This window comes from Panicum hallii, chromosome 3 (assembly GCF_002211085.1).
Source record: "Panicum hallii strain FIL2 chromosome 3, PHallii_v3.1, whole genome shotgun sequence".
NCBI classification, from domain to species: domain Eukaryota; kingdom Viridiplantae; phylum Streptophyta; class Magnoliopsida; order Poales; family Poaceae; genus Panicum; species Panicum hallii.
The window spans coordinates 7046539-7068034 of NC_038044.1; the positions used below are offsets into that span (position 1 = coordinate 7046539).

A 21496-nucleotide genomic window follows, 5' to 3' on the forward strand; every position below is an offset into this window, starting at 1 on the left:
TGGTGTGCCCCCAGGCAATAATGAGACGAGATCTAGACCTCAAGCTGGATCATTTGAAAAGCTTGGCCAAGCAACCTGCAAGGCTTTCCATGTAGCAGGGGAGCTGCACGGGAACCTTTCCGCCACTCTGCCATCTCATGGCGGAACGTGGCGTTCAGCGCCGGGAGCCATGTTCGACCTGCTGGAACCCGAAGAGGTGTGGGACAACATGGGCTTCGTCCAGAAGCTGCGGATCGGCGATGCTGAGAGCTCCACAGCCCTATGATGCTGATTCAAGATGAGAAGACCCTCTGCTTCTCGTTGACGCCGCTACCTCTAGTTTTTGCTCTGCTTCTGGGTTGTGTTTCTTTGTTTCGTTCTGGACGACAGCTAGCTTTTTGCCTGAACTGCGCTGAGGCACCTAGAGTTTTTGCTGATGCTGTAAACTGGTTAACGGTCTTTTCTAATAGTCAAGACTGGGGCATCCTTGCCCTTTAACTCTAAAAAAGATTTAGCCATGCGTTGCTGTGCAATACAGTATCACCCTGAAGATGAACCGGCCAAAATGTTGCGGTCCCAAAGACCCAAACTTTGCTGCAGGAGGGATGTTATACTACTAGTCGCCTCCAATACATTGCCGTGCTTAGCTTAGCACTGATCGACGACACTTCAGGCTGGAAACTAAACAAGAATTCCGCGCCGTTTCTGAAGCAGCAGGCACGGACACGTCGTGTGCGCGTGCAGCTGGTGCTGCTGCGGCTGCAGCATATTTGTAGTGGATTTGGTCTGGTCACATGGCGGCCACCGCATCTCCTCGTTGTTGCGCCATGCATCAGCTGCCTGCTCTACGATAGCCCCGCGGACCACCAATAATGCAGACATGCCATGCCATGCCATGCACGCACGGCCGCGCGACAGAGAGAGCAAGTCAAAACCACATCATGTCACTGTCGACCTCTCTTTGCAAAAGGAGGTTGTAGAGTACTACAGCTAATCTAGGAGGATCACAGATGCTCTTCACATCGATCCTCAGCGAGAAACTACTTCACTGTCAGTGTCCATCAGAGTTCAGACCTTATCTGGTGTCATCAGAGTTCAGAGTTGCGTTGTTCAATTTGTAATTCCTTTCAGGCAGCATGGAGACATGCATATGTACCATCATACATTTGCCATCAGCCATCTTCTTGCATTATTCCCGATTCCTGAAAAGCAAAAAAGAAAGAAAAAGAAAAGAAAAGAAAAGAAAAGAAGAAGAACATACATGTATCGCTTTCCTTTCTAGTTGGCATCCTTTTTATCAGGACGCGCTATCGTCGCTGTTGGCTAATCCATCTCGGTGCATAGTACTCCAGCTTTAATCTGATCCAGAATGAATACTGAATAGCTGGGAGGCATGGCCTGGTCCAGTCCCTGTTTCAGATTTCGAGCTGGCGGCCCCAATTATTGCAACGTCGACAGCCCGCCCGGACTGCAGCCATTGTTAACTAGCTAACCGTTCCACAGACGGCGCATTTATCCGTATCCATCCTGCAAGCAAGAGAGCTAGCAGCTTTCAGCTCGTCAGAGGATGGACTACCATTTCAGTGAAAGATAGGTAGCAGCTGCGGCAGCACACTCACTCAGGCTGCGCGCGCCAAACGCTGTCCAGAGTCTGGAATCGCCTCTCGTTTTCTCAAAGGAAAGCTAGCAGGTGTAGAGCGCTGATAAAACAAGCAGACGTCTGAAAGCAAACCTACTGGGGTGCCAATCAGTATACTACAAAAGCATTCCTGCTACTACCCAGCATTCCAGGTGTAGCAAAAAGACGTGTAGTAGTGGCCTGGAGCCGTGCGTACTTGTGTTATCTAGCAAAGGTGTAGCAAAAGATGCAATCTTTGTCGAGTAAAATCAGGAAAGAGGGTCACCCCCGGCCTGCCTCATATCAAAGGAGATCAAGAAAGGTTCAAAATGCATCATTGCAGCTATGCATAGATGGTATTTGTCTTTGTGCTACCAGCTATTTTTCTCTTCTCATAGTCAAAGCAGGGACGAACTTAATTTACCTCTTCGCCCGGCTTCTCGATGAGCGTAAAAGGGCAAACCAAAAAAAGAAGAAGAAGAGAAATACAAAGAGGGGTTGCCAAGAGTTTTACTCATCCCGTGCAGGATTTTAGCATGTTTGGCTTTGAATTCACTACCAGTGGTAGATTTAAGGGCAGACAGTACGAACGAATCGGACGCCGTGGAAGGAGGAAGCGCCGGCGGCAGTGGTTGAGGAACACCGGTGGTCCAGAAAGTGCAAAGCAGCAGGATCATTCGATGAGGCCAGGCCAGATCTTTTGTGTCGCCTCATCCATCATCAGTCTTCCTCACCTTTGCAAAATCTCCATGGCGGATTTTTCTTTTCCTTCATCCTTTCGAGCAAGCAAGGGGCTACATGCAACTGCAATTTTCAGAATGTCAGAGAAGTGCTGATCATCATGCATGTGTCGCAGTAGAGACGTTGATGTTGGCCCTGTCAGTTTCCGGAACCTGATCGATCGATCTGCAGTGTGCAACAACAATAGAATGTAAACAAACACGGTGGTTGGGGGGCAGATAGATCGAGAAAGAGGACGCCGCAAGGCATCTCATCCATCACAAAGGAACAAAGCCCCGCGTTCTTCAGCCAAAACTGATGAGCTCCCTTCAGAGTTCAGAACATGCACATACCTTGTGCATGAACTGCAGCAGTAGATGTACAAGTACAAGCCAATACACATACACAAGGAGGACAGTGACCGAAAGCGACGGCACCGGGCGTATATCTGAGCACCGAGCAAGCTGTACACATCAGCACGCCCAGTTGCCCATCCTGAGCAGTGCCACTGATCGACAGGCGAGTGTGTGGCACCTGCAGGGCTGGACAGAGCCCAAGTGGAACACGCCCGTCCATGCAGAGTCCCGCTGAAACTTCAAACAGCCCGTCGTCGTACTGATACGGTGTCTGTATACAGCTCGTATGTCGGGCGTACACGTGAAGAAATACATGTGATCGTGTTGTTGCTGTCAGGACCTGAGAGGTTAGAGCAGCACAATGAGCCGAGGAGACGAATATTCAGCTGTGGGAAAAACAGCCAGGCAGGGCGACTAGTGCAGACCGCAGAGACTAGAGAGCATCATCAGTCATGTCCTGATCGAGGTGGTTAGGAGCAGTCAGCCGGAGAAAAAAAGGAGATGCAGTATGTAATCCCGTGTCTAGCTAGCTAGCGTCTCCAGCCATCACTACTTGCAGCGTCGCTTGCTCTTGCTTTGTTGCATCTGCAGATGCTGAGGCGTGCTTTGACTGCTGGCGTGGCGTGACCGTGTGACCGTGTGAGGTGAGATCGATCTTGTGGCGCCCGGGGCCAGACAGACAGGGGTCCACGGGTGCTTGACCATTGGAGCAAGAGACGAAAGCCGGAGGTAACCTCCCGTCACCTCTCGTCTCACACACCCGCGGATGGATGGACGGACATGGATGCTTCCTCACTGCTCACGCTCGCCGCACCACCCTTGGAAGCCGGATGAACGCAACCGTGCGTTCGTGGGTACAGCCACACAGGCACAGGCAGTATACGGCCGTCACAACGAGAAGCAATTTTTTTTTGATAAGGAACGAGAAGCAAAGTTGCTACATGTCCAAGAAGATGAAGAAGACGACGACTTGCACGGCTTCGTCGTCGCGCGAGGACGTCCACACGGCAACATTCTCACGCGAGGACAACAGGAGAACAATGGCCGGCCTGAATTCATGTACAAGTCCGGCCGGGATTATCCTTGTGAAATTTGGTAAAATTCGAGCTCAAAGACGAGGCCTCGGCACAGGGGTGTCCTTCTTACTAGCTCATACAGTAAGTACAGTTCAGAGACACGGCCATATGCAGATCTAGTGATCTACAACCACACGTTCCAAAAAGAAGAAGAAAATGTTCATCGTTTCAGTCTCAGCACTTCAGCACAGCTCGAACACTATTACAGCACTGGTTGGGCGGTTGAAGAATCAGTGCATGGACAGCCACAGGCAGCTAAGCTCGCTCATCTGCCACGGTAAGCCGCCATTAATACCGGCCCCGATCTGTCTCGTCTGTCGCCCACTACGTTCAGCCCACCGTCTTCGTCTCCACTCCATCCCCCCACACGTACGGAAACAAGCCTCTCTCTCCCCTCTTCCGTTCACTCCTAAATTCACTTGCAGCTGCTGTCCGTTAGCCGTCCGTGTCCATACAGTGTCCGGCGGCGGAGCGGCTCCTTTAACGCTGTCTCCTTCCTCGTCTCCTGCCCCGGCGGTCCGCGTCTTCCTTTCGTGAAAGCTTTATTCCCACGGCCGGGGGCCATGGAATCTGAAACCTTTCCTCTGTCTCCTGCCCTGGGCTCGTAGATTGTCCTTGCTTTGCCTCGTCTGTATCTGATCCTTTTGCGAGCTCGGCAATGTCTCTGCTCCATGAGCTGGACGCGTGCGGATACGTGTAGACCCTGTAGGAGGATCCTTGTTTGATCGGGCGGCATGTCGGAATCCAGCAGGGCGTTCCAGCTCGACGGGCCGTCGTCGTCGGCCGTCGGCACCGGCGACGGTCGCGGCGGGAAGGCTGGCCCGAGCGGCGCCGGCGGCACGAGCGGCGGCAGCGTGCCGTTCTACCGGCTGTTCGCGTTCGCGGACGGCGCGGACGCGGCGCTCATGTCCCTGGGCGCGCTCGGCGCCGTCGCCAACGGCGCGGCCCTGCCGCTCATGACCGTCCTCTTCGGCCGCCTCATCGACGCCTTCGGCGGCGCCGCCACCACCCGCGACGTCGTGGGCCGCGTCTCCGGGGTGTCGCTCGAGTTCGTCTACCTCGCCGTCGCCTCCGCCGCCGCCTCGTTCGTGCGTAAGTGCTCGCCACCGACACCCCACCGACACTGAGCGCCTCCGTGAGTACTTTCCACTGATTTTCCTCGCTCGGCGATGCTGATGCCTCCCCCAGAGGTGGCGTGCTGGATGATCACCGGCGAGCGGCAGGCGGCGCGGATACGGAACCTGTACCTCAGGACCATCCTGCGCCAGGAGATCGCCTTCTTCGATCAGCACACCAACACCGGCGAGGTCGTGGGCCGGATGTCCGGCGACACGGTGCTCATCCAGGACGCCATGGGTGAGAAGGTCGGCAAGTTCATCCAGCTGCTCGTCACCTTCGTCGGTGGCTTCGCCGTGGCGTTTGCGCAGGGCTGGCTCCTCACGCTCGTCATGCTCGCCACCATCCCGCCGCTGGTGCTCGCCGGCGCCGTCATGTCCAGCGTCGTCGCCAGGATGGCTTCCCTCGGCCAGGCCGCTTACGCGGAGGCCGCCGTCGTCGTCGAGCAGACCATCGGCTCCATCAGAACAGTAAGCGAGGCTGCCTTCATTCCAGCACCGATCATGTCGGTCCGATGAGTACCTGAACACTGACACATGGAACGCACCCGCAGGTCGCGTCCTTCACCGGCGAGAAGCGAGCGGTGGAGAAGTACAGCAAGTCGCTCAAGAGAGCGTACAGCTCTGGCGTCAGGGAAGGCCTCGCCGCCGGCGTCGGCATGGGCATCGTTATGGTGCTCCTCTTCTGCGGCTACTCCCTGGGGATTTGGTACGGCGCCAAGCTCATCCTGGAGAAGGGCTACACCGGCGCCCAAGTCATGAATGTCATCTTTGCAGTGCTCACTGGCTCACTGTAAGTTCTTTTTTCACTGTTGCATTTCCAACAAATTCACTCACAGACTCACAGTAATCTCAATTGTCAAGCAAGATCATGAAGACTAATAGTCTTATCTGCTAGAAAAGGATGGAACGTTTCAGGAATGAAAAGACTACCCAAAAAATGTGTTGATGTTGCTTTCTCTATATATGTTGATAAAACCATCTATCTGGATTTTGCCTTTTTCTGTATATGATAAAACCATCTATTTGGATTTTACACTGATTATGATTAGGACATGTCAGGGCACTCAAAGTTCCAAATTAGCTGTTGTTTGACAGTGATAAGCACTTGATTCCGTGGGCAAACAGATAAAGCTAGACCAACTGTGCACGTATGGTTCATTCAGTTAGCAGCAACTAACCAAGTGCACATCATGCCAACCTTGCCTTTTTTTATTTTAACAAGTTCGTACCAACCATATCCAGTGAGTTTGGTAACGAATTCTGTTGTTGAGTAAACATAAATGATTCATGGCAATAGAATTACCATGAACTTTGCTGTTGAGAAAGCTTCATCCCATACACTTTCCTATCAGCTTTTCTGATGGCACAATTTCATATCATGTGCATCAAACAAATTACATCTATCTTAAATCTATATTGTTCAGTGATTCATCTACTGCACTTTCAGCGTGCTTCTGTTCATCAAAATCGAAATACTATTGACTGCACATGGAATTCTTGGATCAAACTAACCAACAGAACTATTAATTAATCCAGAAAGCTGACACTTCCCTATTGCAATCACCAGAGCTCTGGGTCAGGCATCACCAAGCATGAAAGCGTTTGCGGCTGGTCAGGCTGCGGCGTACAAGATGCTCGAAACAATCAACAGGGAGCCAGAGATCGATGCGTACAGCACAACAGGTAGGAAGCTGGACGACATTCAGGGGGACATCGAGTTCAGGGAAGTTTATTTTTCATACCCAACAAGGCCTGATGAGCAGATCTTCAGAGGTTTCTCCCTTGCCATACAGAGTGGCACAACTGTCGCACTCGTTGGCCAGAGTGGTAGTGGAAAATCGACTGTCATCAGCTTGATCGAGCGGTTCTACGACCCTCAGCTTGGTGAAGTTCTGATAGATGGTGTGGATCTCAAGGAGTTTCAGTTGAGGTGGATCAGAAGTAAAATCGGCCTCGTGAGTCAAGAACCAGTCCTGTTTGATGCTAGCATAAGAGACAACATAGCTTATGGCAAGGATGATGCAACGGATGAGGAAATCAGAGCTGCAGCTGAGCTTGCTAATGCCTCCAAATTCATAGATAAAATGCCCCAGGTCAGAAGGCTGCTTATCCTATGAATTTGCAAATTTCATCACTAATGAAGAATAATAATAAGACATACTATTAATAATGTGCAGAATTGGACAGATCTATATAAGAAAGAATATTTGAACATTTGCATTTCTTTATGTTTTGGCATTTTTCAGGGTTTATCTACTTCAGTTGGTGAACATGGAACACAACTTTCGGGTGGTCAGAAGCAAAGAATTGCCATTGCGAGAGCAATTCTTAAAAATCCAAGAATCCTGCTATTGGATGAAGCAACAAGTGCTTTGGACACTGAATCTGAAAGGATTGTGCAAGAGGCTCTTGACAGGGTTATGACAAACCGGACAACTGTAATAGTTGCGCACCGTTTGAGTACTGTCAGGAATGCTGATACCATCGCCGTCATTCATAGGGGATCAGTAGTTGAAAAAGGTACATTTTTTTACTGAAATACCTGTGATCAAAACCAGATGCACTGCCCCCACCTTATCTTTTTGTTAATAATTGCTTAGTTCCTTAAATATGTCACACTTGGCCAGGTTCACACCATGAGCTTGTAAGGGATCCAGAGGGAGCTTACAGCCAGTTGATACGCCTACAGGAAGCAAGTCATGCTTCCGAGGGCACAAACTACCAGAGCAAGTCAATCAGGAAGGGTGATTCCGGGATTTGTGCAGGCAAACAGACGCCAACAAATCAGTCAGCTACCATAAGGTCACCTCAGAACAACAGCAGAAATCATTCGTTATCAGTATCATTCAGCGTACCTCTTGAAATCGACGTCCAGGACAGATCATCAAAGAATGCAGATGAAGAAATTGAGCAGGAAGTGACTCTCAGCCGCCTCGCATCACTTAACAAACCGGAAATCCCAGTGCTTATTCTTGGTTCTATTGCTTCGGCTGTCAGTGGAGTGATCTTCCCGATATTTGCGGTACTCCTATCAAATGTGATCAAAGCATTCTATGAGCCGCCACGTGTTCTGAGGAAGGATGCCGAGTTTTGGTCATCTATGTTCTTGGTATTCGGTGCAGTGTACTTCTTGTCACTTCCTCTTGGCTCATACCTTTTCTCAGTGGCTGGGTGCAAGTTGATCAGAAGGATCAGACTGATGACTTTCGAAAAGGTGGTCAATATGGAGATCGAATGGTTTGATTACCCAGAAAACTCAAGTGGAGCAATTGGGGCAAGGCTATCGGCAGATGCTGCAAAAGTCCGGGGGCTCGTGGGTGATGCACTTCAGTTGGCTGTGCAGAATTCAGCAACTTTAGTTGCTGGTTTAGTAATAGCGTTCATATCGAACTGGGAGCTATCGCTTATCATATTGGCCTTGATTCCACTAATTGGCCTCAATGGATGGATCCAGATGAAGTTTATCCAGGGATTCAGTGCAGATGCAAAGGTATGGAATCTACCACATATGCTGTGTTGTTTCCAGCCAATCAACTATCTATTCATGTAATCGATCAATTCACTGACTGTAAGTCATGATTCTAGTTGATGTATGAGGAGGCAAGCCAAGTAGCAAATGATGCAGTGAGCAGCGTAAGGACAGTGGCGTCATTTTCAGCTGAAGAAAAGGTGATGGATTTGTACAAGAAAAAATGCGAAGGACCTTTAAGAGCAGGGATCAGGACAGGAATAATAAATGGTATTGGCTTTGGGGTTTCCATATTCTTGCTGTTTGGAGTCTATGCAGCCAGCTTCTATGCTGGCGCGCGGCTTGTTGAGGATGGAAAAACAACTTTTCCCAAAGTTTTCATGGTAGGTATCATGTTAATTCTGAGGTCTTTACAGAATCAACTTTCACAAATAAGTGGGTTTTAATATCATGAAGCATTTAAAAATGATATATGTTTTTACTATGACACTGAAATGTAAACTTGGGCATCTGAATGCAGGTATTTTTAGCTCTCAGTATGGCAGCAATCGGGGTGTCTCACACAAGCACCCTCACATCAGATTCTTCCAAAGCAAAATCAGCCGTATCTTCTATATTTGCCATCATGGACCGAAAATCAAGGATTGATCCAAGCGATGACGCTGGGGTAACCCTAGAGCCACTAAGTGGTGACATTGAATTTCAGCATGTTAGATTCAGATATCCTACTCGGCCTGATGTTCAGATTTTCCAAGACCTGTGCCTGACAATTCAATCTGGGAAGGTACTAAACATCCTAATTCCTCCAAGTTTACATTGTTATACTTGGCAGGCAGCGTATACGTTTCTGAAACTGAACCTAATTGTTTGCACTATGTGACTTATCATATCCGTCAGACTGTTGCGCTTGTTGGAGAGAGTGGCAGTGGCAAATCGACAGCAATAGCGTTGCTGCAGAGGTTCTATGATCCTGATGCCGGCCACATACTCCTAGATGGAGTGGACATACAGAAGTTCCAGCTGAGGTGGCTGAGGCAACAGATGGGACTGGTGAGTCAAGAACCATCTCTGTTCAATGACACGATCCGGGCAAACATCGCCTACGGAAAGGAAGGGGAAGCGACAGAATCGGATGTTGTGGCTGCTGCACGACTGGCAAATGCTCACAAGTTCATCAGTTCATTGCATCAGGTAATGCCTCAACTGTATTGCTACATGCTGCCTACTCTGAAGAACTAGGTGATGCGCCAAACACGTTCGTTACAGAGATCAGTTAGTTGTTACCTGAAAAACGCAGGGATACGACACAACGGTTGGGGAGCGTGGGGCTCAGCTATCCGGAGGGCAGAAGCAGCGCGTCGCCATCGCTCGTGCCATCGTGAAGGACCCCAAGATCCTCCTCCTCGATGAGGCGACGAGCGCGCTGGACGCGGAGTCCGAGCGGGTAGTGCAGGACGCTCTGGACAGGGTGATGGTGAGCAGAACAACCGTCATCGTGGCGCACCGCCTGTCCACGATACAGGGCGCCGACGTGATCGCGGTGGTGAGGAATGGTATGATCATCGAGAAGGGGAGGCACGACACCTTGATGAACGTCGAGGGCGGGGCGTACGCGTCCCTGGTCGCGTTGCATTCAGCAGCACCGTCGTAGCACATGGAAAGGGGTCAGGCGGAAGTGATACTGAATCTGTGGTTGCTGAGCAAGCCTGGCAGCCTAACCAAAGTTCAGGCGCCGGTTCTTACTGTCCAGGTCCTGATGAAATAGACGTAACGCGAAGATTTATAGATGTAACTCCCGCGTAGCTTAAGCAGGAGAGAAGATTACAGAAATAGCAGTGTCAAAATGTAAATGCATCAATCATGCCCCAAGTCGCTGATATGGATACAGATATTCAGTGTAACATATACTGAATGTAGCACTATACTCTAGCATAATAATAACAAAGAAGGGGATGATGATTTGGATTCACTCCATTTGGAGAAAAGCGTAGCCCTCAGCTATTCCAGGAACACAAGAATCTAGTCAGCAAGCTGGACCTCGTAGCAACAGAGTCAGTCGCAATGCCGGCGCCATGCGGCTGACGAAGTGAAACTACTTCCAAAAGATCCTGGATTTAAGTTGATCCTGCCAAAGAAAAGAGACCCTGATGATGACTGTAAACACTGAAGGAAGGTGCCAGGCCATGGGAGGAGCTCCGGCAGCAACCAAAAAGGCCGCTTAAATCGAGAATGAAAGATTCAACCCTAGAGAAGATGAGGAATTGAGGAGCACCTTCCAAATGGACAACTTTTTCTCTGTGAAAACTCAGAGAGGAAGGGCACGACAAGCTGGTAGAAATCCATCCCTCCAGCATGCGGTTACCTCGCTCTTGAGCCGGAATCGACTCCGGAAGTCCGGATCGGTTCTGAAAATCTCCCCCTACCTAAAATCCCCCCTGGTCTACGGTAGGCAGGATCCACCGAGGCGCCACGCCAGACCTACCACGTGTTTGCTGACGTGTGACGCATCCAGACCGTCCACTCCCCCCATCGCGGCGCCCGACCGCCAGGATCTTCGAGCGGCACGAGCGCGCACGCGCGAGGCAGCGGCTGTCGCCAGCCACTCCCGGCGCGCCACGCATCCCCACCAAGGGCATAACGGTCAAATCACACCTCCCACAGCGAGACGCGTAGAAGCGTCGCGCCGTCGCCAACCAACCAGGCGAAGAGGGGAGGAAGAAAAAAAAAACTGTCGCGTGTGGAGGCGGGCAGGCAGCGAGGTCTGTCTCTCTCTCTCGCCGACGTGACGTGACCTGACGACATGGAGCTCGCCGGCGCCGCGCTCCGGCGGTCCCTGCCGTCGGCGTCCCCGGCGCCCGCGAGGGGGAGGAGGAGGGGGAGGGCGCCGGCCAGGGTGGCCTGCGTCGGGGGCGGGGGGTTCGCCGAGGAGGGCCACCTCAGGTACTACGAGGCCGCGGCCCCGCGGAGGAAGGCGGTGGAGGCGGTGGCGAGGGACCTGGTCAGGCTTCGGGCCATGGGGCTCGTCGCGGGGGACGCGGCCAAGGAGAAGGTCCTCTCGGTGAGCCCTCTACTTCCTTCCCCCATCTTTCCTCGCCTTTTGGTCTTGTTTGATGTCGTGTTTGGGAATTGGGTGTAGAATCTCAATTGCTTGCTAGCGAATTGGTTCATGTCGAAGAATTCGGGTGGGTTCATATTTCATTGGAATGATGGTGGTGGTGATGCGATATGGTTGATTTGGTCTTGGAATATTAAGAGTCGCTCCGTTTACCAACTAATTTTAGTTCTTGGTGGTAACTGAACGGTTCTGAAAAAAATTAGCAGTGCATAATTCTTGGATTTAACATGTTCGAGTGGTAATTAGGTAGTTGCTAGTTTTGTATTGCGTATTTGTGTTGAATGGAAGTCTAATTGAATTCTGATTTGCTTGCAATTGGGAACGCAGGAAGCCACGGATCTTCTGCTGCAGGAGCTAAACCAGATGAAGGACGAGGAATACAAGATGAAGAAGGCCCAGAAAGAGGAGAAGGCTGCCATGAAAGCACTGAAGAAACAGCAGAAGGAAGCAAAGAAGGCTGCCATGATGAACTGCGAAGATGAGTCGTCCTCTGAATCAAGTGAGAGCGATTGTGAGGATGAGGCAACCACGAACTTTGAGCAGGGCATGGTGATCTCGGCAGCAGTTCCCGAAGCTGTTGCATCCGGCATCTTGACTGTCTCTGGGATGGAGTGCGAGAAGGCTGCAATGAAGGCTATGAAGAAAATGGAGAAGGAACAAATGAAAGCCATGAAGAAGATGGAGAAGGAACAGAAGAAGGCTGCGAAGAAGGCCATGAAGATGGAAAAGGAAGCAAAGAAGATGGCCATGGCCGCACTGAATGGCTGCAGGGATGAAGACGATTCCTCATGCTCATTGGATTCCAGCGACAGCGAATGTGAGGGGGAGGTTGTCAGGATGAGCTGCTGTGCTACAATCACCGCACCTCAAATGCCATCTCCAAGCGCTGTTTTCCCCATCATAGTTCCTCAAGTTCCAGCATCGTTGCCACTGGAGCCATCTCAAGCTTCAGAGCCTGCAACTGCAACTGCAACTGCAATGCAAGTCACCAGCATCAGCAACGTTGCAGTAGCTGAGACATCCACAACCAACAGAATCGAGGTCTGCATGGGTGGCAAGTGCAAGAAATCAGGCGCACTTGCTCTTCTGCAGGAGTTTGAGAAGACTGTGGGCACTGGAGGTGCTGTAGTTGGCTGCAAGTGCCTGGGGAAGTGCGGCCTAGGCCCCAATGTGCGGCTGAGGAGCGAGGTCTCAGCGGAAGGTCCTGCAAAGAGGAACCCGCTCTGCATCGGTGTAGGGTTAGAAGATGTTGGCACCATAGTGGCAGGTCTCTTTGGAGACGGTGATCTGGGCATGTCGCCCACCTAGACATAGCACTTCAAGAGTTGAAGCTGTGTTATCAGTTGTACTGAACAAATATACAGTGCAGATCTTAGCTACGGCCTACCGCCCTGCTGCTGGGCTGCTTGTGCTGAGCTTATGACTTTATGTACTAATATATAACATCTATGCTAATCAAGGTTCCAGATTTCAGATCCATAGTGCCCTGTGATTGTTTCACGGTTTTCAGGTTTGAGCACCTGTGGCTGTCAGTAGGGATGGTTAATGGTCTCCACTGTCTTGGCGAAGAAATTATTGGAACTGGTGACCTGCAGCTGCAGTTTTGTGTATGCGATTCTTGAATCTCCATCTTCGTTACTAGATTCCTCCTTTGCCCCACGCTTTTTTGCTTGATTTCTCTTTTGTTGACTCTGAACTGTTTTGTCCTGTGTTGTCCCCCCCCCCCCCCCCCTCTCTATTAGTATACCAGAATTGTTGATATGCTTTGGACGCTTGATCAACGTATGCTCTAACTCTCGAAACTATCAGTAGAATTTAAAATATTAAGTTTCAAGCAGTGGCGGAGGGCGGAAAAAATTAAGTTATGGCGAAGTCGAATGGTCAAAAGATTAAGATTCAAGTTAAAAGTGGTATGTAATGTACTTTTTAAAATGTAATAATCTAGCAAGCATGAAACTTAGAAGTTAGAAGTACAGAACATATAGAGAGATCACCTAACATTTACTCGTTTAGGATAGAAAACATAAAAGAACAAGTCAAGAAACACACGAGTCACCCGGTGACAATGACACTTTAATTGTGTTTAGGTCTAGAAGATCTAGGTAACTGCACTTGTCTATCTTTCTTTTCTGGAATGCTTTCTTAATTTTCTCAGGATCAATTCCTTTGAATATCTCTCTCTCAATGTAGCACCCCATCAAGGCATTAAGCCAAGCATTAGACATCTGCCATTGGACCAAAAACTCCTTAAATCTGCATTCTCCACGTCAACAGGTGCTAGCACCTACATTGGCACTTGGATTTGAGCCTCTGCCATTGGACCAAAAACTCCTTAAATCTGCATTCCAACATGGGCACATCACAGCAGGCAAGCAGCAGCATCAGTTCACCAAAGCAAAGAAGAAAACAAATAAAAATTAAAAAGTAATTCTTCAAATTGCACTTTATGTACCTCTTGTATTAGACTTGGCCTTGCATTTTCCCTTCCGATCCATGATTGCTCTTCACTTCTTCAGTCTGTAGTCGTTGATTCGCCGGCCGCCGGCCACTGCTGCCATGAGCTCGTGAAGCAAGGCAAGTTTGCACTATTCTTCTCAATCGCGGTCTCGGCAGCTTGTTGCTTGTGTGCCATCGCACACTCGCCAGTCGCTAGACGCGCCGACACCGCACGCCGCCCTGATCTCGATTGCTACCTCGCGGGAGTCACGGCGTCGTCGTTTCGTCTTCGATTGGGATTCGGGAATCCCGCACCATTCACGTAGATGAGTCGCATCGGGTGGAACTCGATGGGGGCAAATATAGATGGATGGAGCCAGCTGCCGGCACATTAATCAAAACGGAGTCCATATGTTGGCCTAGTTCAGCACATAACTGTTCGCTCGGTCTACTACTGTATTTCTTCCTCCCTGTAGCCTCTTCCTCTGCTCAGAATGTTGGAGATGAAGCTCTCATGGCCGCCGGTGATAAAAGGGTTTTATAATCTGAGGGTACTTGTCAAAAAATCAAGTTATGGCGGCCGCCATACCTTGCCATACCAGGTCCTCCGCCCCTGGTTTCAAGACGCGAAGATGTGTGTCGATTTGTCTTAAAAACACTTTCAAACCTCGTATATCCGTAGGATCTTAGTCAAAAATTAGTGGTTGAAGTTGCGTATACCCTGTAAGATATTGCCACGTCTCATAACTTTCTTAATAGTAGTATAAGAAATTTAGTTTTTTAAATAGATATTCACTCTATCCTAAAATGTAAGGCATTTTACTTTGTCTAGTCTAAATTTGATCAAATTTATAGAGAAAAATATTAATATCTAACCCATATATTTTATAATGTATCTAATTAATTTTTATTTGATATTCAAAATATTATTACTTTTTTCTATAAATTTGATCAAATTTAGAACAGTTTAACTTATGATAAATTAAAATAATTTATATTTAAAAACGGAGGGAGTAAGCAATTTAGTTGCATGACAATTTTTCTTTAGACAGCGTATTGACAATTAAGGGAAGTTGGGCCCGGCGCTCTCCGCCGTTCGGTGGGCCCCGTCCGACGTCGGAAAGAAAGGCCCACAAGAAACAAGCGGGCGCAAAGTATAAAAAGAAAAAAACAAAGCGACGGAGAATCTCTCCTTCTTCTCCATTGGTCCACGCCACCATCTTCTTCCTTGGAGAGAGTTGACAGAGTATCGGGGCGGTGGTAAAGAAATATCTCCCGGCGTGGAACACGCCACGCCGTCACCCCCCACCCCGCCGCTTTCGCCTTCTTCAACCCGCTTCATCCACTCCAGTTCTGACATGTTCCGCCCTTCCCAGTGTCTGGAATATCCGACACCCAGAACCTACCTCCAGCGCCCTCTGCCACCGACACGTAGGCCAGGCACTGCCAGGGGGCCCATCTGCAGGCAACAGTGGGACGGGAGGTGCCAGTCGCCTCGCCACATTCTGTGACGCCATTGGTGGGTTCTCTATTGTATCTGTCGCCCGCGCGTCCACGCTTCCCCCCTCTTCTTCAACCCCGCCTCCTCCTCCTTGACTTCGCCACCGTCCTTCCTCGTCGTCTTGGAAGCAAGGTAGCTGCACGGAGCACGCCTCCACTCTATAAGGTGACTGATTATCTTGCTCGAACCGCCTACCGTTGACTTCACTTTTGCCTGACTGAGCTCTACTCTGCCAACACTTCTCGGCGTTCTTGCTCGTCCCCTTCTCCGCCTTTTGCCTGGTAGGTCTGATTGAATGCTGTCTCTAGGACGTAGTACGATTGTTCAGCTCGCGTAATTTCGGTGACTGTCTGTGCTAATATACTCTGATGCCAATCCTTACTAGTTATTACTTATTACCTTGATCGATTGGCTATCCTATCCTGCTATCCTATCCTGTTTTAGATAGATTGATCGATTCATTGTAGCTGTACCGAATCTGTAGGTTTCCTAGCATGTTTCTGTTGGGGCTTTGATTTCCAGTTGAGCTCTGCTTTGCTGAAACTTTCATGAATACAAGCATCTCCATTGGTTGACTTTCGAGTTTGCTGAGCAGCAAGGATAAGGACAAGCGCATACTGCATGGAGCATACAGCAAGCAGCCTTATCCTGATCCTTGCTAACACAAATTCTCCTCAGGTGATCTTGGGTCTCTGGCATGATGAGGCACAGGCAGCTCTTGCTGGCGACCGCCTGCTTGTGGGCTCTGTCGTGCGCCTCGCTGCTCCGTGCTTCCACCCCTGACGGGCTTCTCAGGGTCAGCCTGAACAAGAACAAGCTCGACCGCGAGGCGCTGGTCGCGGCGAAGGTTGACAGGCAGCACGACAGCCGCCGCCTGAGGGCCGCCGGCGGCGGCGACATCCCTCTCATCGACTACCTCAACACCCAGTACTTCGGGGTCATCGGCATCGGCACGCCGCCGCAGAACTTCACCGTCATCTTCGACACCGGGAGCTCCAACCTCTGGGTCCCCTCCACCAAATGCTATTTCTCGGTGCGCTCATTCTTGGGCATATTTTCGTTTCCATTTCTCTAGTTGTTTGTTAAATTTGTGATTTCAAGCTTTAGTCTCACTGTGATAGAACGACTGATACTCGGAGAGATGTTTAATTTGACTGCCATGTGCCACTGCAGATAGCATGCTACTTCCACCACAGATACAAATCCGGCAAGTCTAGCACTTACAAGGCTGATGGTATATGGCCTGATCTTTTTTTTTTCTTTTTTTGAAGTTACAGCTTTCTCCTCACACCATCCAAAGATGATTGCTGAATCTCTGCACCACGTTTTTTTTCCATCAAATTATTCAGGGGAGACTTGCAAAATTACTTATGGCTCTGGATCAATTGTTGGATTCTTCAGCAAGGATAACGTGCTGGTTGGAGACCTTGTTGTTAAAAGCCAGGTAAATTGTATATTTTTTCAGTGTAATTGTCCATGTTAACATTCACATGCAAACTGTATCTCTAATGCTGCAACTTATTTCTCCCCATTTCAGAAGTTCATTGAGACTACTCGCGAACCCAGTATCTCATTCATCCTTGGGAAGTTTGATGGCATTCTTGGTCTTGGATACCCTGAAATATCTGTCGGCAAAGCTCCTCCCATTTGGTATGTCCTCCAGCTGTTAACTCACTGATATAAAGGTTGGCTTGCCGGTTGCCACCTGAATTGTATACCATTTTCTTCTATGTGCAACAACAGGCAGAGCATGAAAGAGCAGAAACTTCTTAAGGACAACGTCTTCTCCTTCTGGCTCAACCGAAACCCTGATGCACCTTCGGGTGGAGAGCTTGTCTTTGGCGGCGTGGACCCTAAACACTTCAAGGGGAACCACACCTATGTTCCTGTTTCCCGCAAAGGTTACTGGCAGTTCAACATGGGGGATCTCCTCATTGATGGTCACTCAACTGGCTTCTGTGCAAAAGGCTGTGCCGCTATTGCCGACTCTGGGACTTCTTTGTTGGCTGGTCCTACAGTATGTATCCTCATACTGACGATCCTGATTTTCTCTGTATTTGCATGATCATGGGCACCGCACCGGGCTTACAAATTTTAAGCTGAGCTGGAGTCACTTACCAATAGATTATGAGTATCACTAGAATTTATGTAGATGCTAAACTGTGTAGCATCGGTATGACTAGGTACTAGGTTGTCTCTGGTTGGTGTCTGTACAGAACTGGATAAGGTCCCTTGGTAGAATGGACAACCTTTGATAAGGAATGACTAAATTCTTGAATCTCATGTACAGGCTATAGTTGCTCAAGTGAACCATGCAATTGGGGCTGAGGGAATTATCAGCACGGAATGCAAAGAAGTGGTGAGCCAGTATGGAGAGATGATCCTCAACTTGCTCATAGCACAGGTTTGCTAGTTTCTGCATTTCCCTGCTTTTGTTCAGTCTTTGAACCATAGACGAAATTTAATAACTAATTTAATTTGAAATCTAGTAATTTGGTAAAATTTGCCTCTGCAGACAAATCCACAGAAAGTTTGCAGTCAGATTGGTCTGTGCATGTTTGATGGTATTCACTCTGTCAGGTGAGTCCATTATGCCGGTCCATTGTAGTATGTGTCAAATTGGCTTTTTTTTCTTTCTGTTTTACTGATATTCCTCTTTTCATGGTCTGATGAATTATTACACAATTTTCTGCAGTGAAGGAATTGAATCTGTTGTTGGGAAAGAAAACCTGGGCTCAGATGTTATGTGCTCAGCCTGTCAGATGGCTGTTGTGTGGATAGAGAATCAGCTCCGTGAAAACAAAACAAAGGAGATGATATTGCAATATGCTAACCAGGTTACAAAAATTTATGGTTGACTCTGGATGTTTCTTTGATCGTTACGAATTATATATATAATTGGTGACAATATCTGCCTTGTGTTCCAGCTATGCGAGCGTCTACCAAGCCCCAATGGTGAATCAACGGTCAGCTGCCATCAGATATCAAAGATGCCAAATCTTGCGTTCACTATTGCAAACAAGACCTTCACCCTAACACCAGAGCAGGTGCTTTCTAGTAGCCCATAGCTCATCCTTCAACTATACTAACCAATTTTTGTTCATTTCCTAGTACAACAAAGTAGCCAATTTTTTCAGCATATGTTGCTATTATTGATGATTAATCAAATTTACTGATCATTTTGTGAACAAGATATTAGTGGGCTCGAACATTTGCTTCTTGATGTTTATCAGAAGAGACCTATTGAGTCCTATATTATGAAGGATTCAGTGTTGGCGCAGTTCATAACTGAACATTTTAAGGCGCTAATTTATAAGTGATATGATTAGATGTTGATATTTGGAACCCAGAAATGCCTGGTAGAGGCAGTGCAGTTGACTATATAGTTCTTATATTCTACTTGATTTGAAAAAAAAAAATCTGTGAACTTCACTTCTAATTTTGTTTTCACACAATCATCACTGCAAATGCGTCCATTCTCAAATTTTTTGAAACTTGTGTTCAGTACATTGTGAAGCTGGACCAAGGAGGGCAAACTGTCTGCATCAGTGGGTTCATGGCATTCGACATACCACCCCCGCGTGGTCCTCTCTGGTGTGAAACATAACATTGCGTCACACCTTGATAATTTTTTTCCTTCTTCCCCATCTCAGTCTGAGAGCTTGCATATGAACCATTGCAGGATTCTTGGGGATGTCTTCATGGGAGCTTACCACACAGTGTTCGACTTTGGCAAGGACAGGATTGGCTTCGCGAAATCCGCATGAGTGTGTCAGCACTCTGCTCCATTAGTGTAGTTTCTCTTTCAGCTCCATGCAGACAGTACACTGCAAATAAATGGATCGCGAAAAATGCTAAAACCGGGAACACGATTTAGCACACGGGTAGACCTTTCTTTCTGAAGAAGACTAAATGAATGCTTGGAGTTGTCGAGCTATGCTTGAAGACATGTATGTTTGATGTTTACTGAAGAAAGGAACACTGAGAAATAATATCATGCTCATGTCATCTCATCTTGAAAATTGTTTGTTCATAGTTGTACAACTTATCGTTTGTAAAATAACTTCTGGATTGACTTGGAACTGATAGCATGTGACAATGCAATTTGCTTCTCTGTTGGGATAGTTCTTGTCGTCTTTGTTATTTGGACTGAATTCTAATGCTCAGGGTGCCCAAGTGATTTTTTTTTCCTTACTAATGGAGACCGAGTATTGGCTGGGTCTGAATGATGGTGGGTGTAAACTAAATGAAAGGCTAGCTATAAGAAAGATGCGCCGTGATTCAGCCTCATCTCTTTGGCTTTGATTTGCTCCTTTCAATCGAAAGGCTAACTGGAACAATAATCAGTAACCCCTTTGGAACCTTGCTAGAGAAATTTCACCTGTACTTTCCCAATTCTAGATCATGTATATACTAAAGTCAAAGCTGTTAGTAAATTTTGAGTTTGTTGTGTAGTATTTTTCCGTTATCTTTTGTATGCTTTAAATGCTTCGATAGGGACTGTTTGGGCCTACCACTCTATTTTGCATTTCGAACGAAATACTGTCAATAAACAATAGTTAACAGTTAAGTATGCTATCTCTGTCTTTTTATAAGCTCTAAACGTTCCAGCGGATCCATAGAGACTGCTTGTGAAATTAATCTCTTCCAAATACTTTAATCTTAATAAATTTAGATGTATTACAGTTCTAGTGATGAACTCAGATAGAGAAATATATAAATCAATTCATGGAAGTCAGTCAGCTGTTTTTTTTTTGTTAACTGGAAGTTTGGTCTTTCTCAATTTTTCACTTGAACTCGAGTGTGTATGCTGCCATTTTCAGTGTGCACTTATGTACAACACCTTTTAGTGAGTGTAAACTTAATAGAAAGGGTAGCCTTTGAATAATTTTTCCAGCAAGCTTTTCTATATTCGCTGATACACTTCGATATAGAAGGCTTTTTCCATATGGAGAATTGTTTTCATGCTACGGTGTCCTGCCCTCACGCCTGGGCCCTTCGCCATGCCTGTAGGGAGCACTATACTGTACCTGATGAGGAACACCTGATTAATTCTAGACCTGACTGGCTGCTCCTCTTGCTAGACAGGTATTTGGTTGAGATACGCGCCAATTTCTCATGCTGATATGGAGATGTTGGAGTGTTAGAAATAGTGTGCTGCAAGCAGGTGAACAGTCTCGATCACTGGCTCTGTTCTATTTCTGAAGCTATATGCAGTCACTGTTACAAATCCGACAACAGCCGGTAGCTGGCGACGATCGTGGAAAGCAGAAGATGTTCAGAGATTGCAAGGCTTCGCCGATTCCTCGAACAACCAGCTCCAACCAGAGATGGCTTCCACCGATTCATTTCTCAAACTGGAGCGGCTGCAGTGGGTGTTATAATCAGGAACAGCATGGGCTCCCCTGTGCTTACAGCTTGGCGTGCGTTGTCTCATTGCAGGGATGCAGCGGAAGTCGAGGCTGCAGCATGCCTGGAGGGCATCAGGCTTGCGCCGAGATGCACTGATCGGGATATGATCCTGTGACGGATTGTTCGTCGGTGCTGCTTAAGCTCCGGTCGGGAGGCTTTAACAGATCGCTTGTGGCTCCAATCATCGCTGACGCTCTGCAGGAAAGCCAACAGCTGCAGCGGGTGTCTTTCATTAAGGTGGGGAGAGAACAGAATAAAGTAGCTCATAAGTTCCAGAGTCTGTTAGCGCATTTAGCAATTCGATTGGGGTCAGAGTTGCTCTTCTGTTCCAGAGTCTGTTAGGAGTCTGGTGTGTACTGATATTTAATTATCAATAAACTCCCCCTTTTCGCAAAAAAAAAATATAGAAGGCTTGCTACGTGTGGAAGCGAGCAACATCACGCTTTGATAAACGTGCAAAGCGGTTTGGCCTAAAAATCATGAACGCAGGTGATGGTGCTGGACTTAGAACCATTATGAACCATTTTGTGAAAATTAAAAATGATCAAGTTTAAACTAAAAAATTCATAAATAATTTATTTTAAAATAAAAAATACGAAGCATGTGCTATCATTTTTCTAAAAATGTAACCCATCTATTGTCACTCTACTAGTCAGTTATTTGGATCCAATATTTTTTATGTTCTTAGTATTTATT

The 21496-nt window shown here is 47.9% G+C and overlaps 3 protein-coding genes and 1 long non-coding RNA gene across 5 annotated transcripts; 3 read left to right on the forward strand and 1 right to left on the reverse strand.

Annotated features, from left to right (window-relative positions):
* Nucleotides 1–3943: 3943 nt before the first annotated feature.
* Nucleotides 3944–10305, forward strand: LOC112886404 (ABC transporter B family member 4-like). Its single transcript, XM_025952302.1, has 10 exons — nt 3944–4841; nt 4938–5335; nt 5419–5657; nt 6435–6960; nt 7114–7387; nt 7495–8357; nt 8453–8719; nt 8857–9120; nt 9234–9527; nt 9634–10305. The coding sequence occupies exons 1-10, from the start codon at nt 4484–4486 to the stop codon at nt 9985–9987; spliced, it is 3837 nt and encodes a 1278-aa protein (XP_025808087.1). The 5' UTR covers nt 3944–4483; the 3' UTR covers nt 9988–10305.
* Nucleotides 10099–10797, reverse strand: LOC112886406. The gene is made up of 2 exons (XR_003227383.1): nt 10609–10797; nt 10099–10461 (listed from the first exon to the last, which is right to left on the reverse strand). It is a non-coding gene; the product is annotated as an uncharacterized LOC112886406 (long non-coding RNA).
* A 227-nt stretch (nt 10798–11024) lies between these two features.
* LOC112886405 (diacylglycerol O-acyltransferase 3, cytosolic) lies at nt 11025–12930 on the forward strand. The gene is made up of 2 exons (XM_025952303.1): nt 11025–11394; nt 11779–12930. The coding sequence occupies exons 1-2, from the start codon at nt 11137–11139 to the stop codon at nt 12757–12759; spliced, it is 1239 nt and encodes a 412-aa protein (XP_025808088.1). The 5' UTR covers nt 11025–11136; the 3' UTR covers nt 12760–12930.
* Nucleotides 12931–15357: 2427 nt separating this feature from the next.
* Nucleotides 15358–19512, forward strand: LOC112885930 (aspartic proteinase). 2 transcript variants are annotated; one of them, XM_025951636.1, is made up of 12 exons: nt 15358–15553; nt 16067–16421; nt 16562–16622; nt 16738–16832; nt 16926–17038; nt 17132–17405; nt 17679–17792; nt 17904–17968; nt 18084–18225; nt 18316–18435; nt 18894–18982; nt 19071–19512. In XM_025951636.1, the coding sequence occupies exons 2-12, from the start codon at nt 16086–16088 to the stop codon at nt 19153–19155; spliced, it is 1494 nt and encodes a 497-aa protein (XP_025807421.1). In that variant the 5' UTR covers nt 15358–15553; nt 16067–16085; the 3' UTR covers nt 19156–19512. The 2 variants fall into 2 exon arrangements, with proteins under 2 accessions (XP_025807421.1, XP_025807422.1); XM_025951637.1 differs by having other exon boundaries at nt 15514–15669.
* The last annotated feature ends 1984 nt before the right edge of the window (nt 19513–21496 follow it).

Excerpts from the sequence above, each read along its gene's own strand:
- LOC112886405 (XM_025952303.1), top strand. The coding sequence starts at position 11,137 with ATGGAGCTCGCCGGCGCCGCGCTCCGGCGGTCCCTGCCGTCGGCGTCC. Across the intron at positions 11,395-11,778 it reads CCAAGGAGAAGGTCCTCTCG|GAAGCCACGGATCTTCTGCT; the intron begins GTGAGCCCTCTA and ends TTGGGAACGCAG.
- LOC112886404 (XM_025952302.1), top strand. The coding sequence starts at position 4,484 with ATGTCGGAATCCAGCAGGGCGTTCCAGCTCGACGGGCCGTCGTCGTCG. Across the intron at positions 6,961-7,113 it reads TCATAGATAAAATGCCCCAG|GGTTTATCTACTTCAGTTGG; the intron begins GTCAGAAGGCTG and ends GGCATTTTTCAG. Across the intron at positions 9,121-9,233 it reads TGACAATTCAATCTGGGAAG|ACTGTTGCGCTTGTTGGAGA; the intron begins GTACTAAACATC and ends CATATCCGTCAG.
- LOC112885930 (XM_025951636.1), top strand. The coding sequence starts at position 16,086 with ATGATGAGGCACAGGCAGCTCTTGCTGGCGACCGCCTGCTTGTGGGCT. Across the intron at positions 16,422-16,561 it reads CCACCAAATGCTATTTCTCG|ATAGCATGCTACTTCCACCA; the intron begins GTGCGCTCATTC and ends GTGCCACTGCAG. Across the intron at positions 18,436-18,893 it reads TCACCCTAACACCAGAGCAG|TACATTGTGAAGCTGGACCA; the intron begins GTGCTTTCTAGT and ends ACTTGTGTTCAG.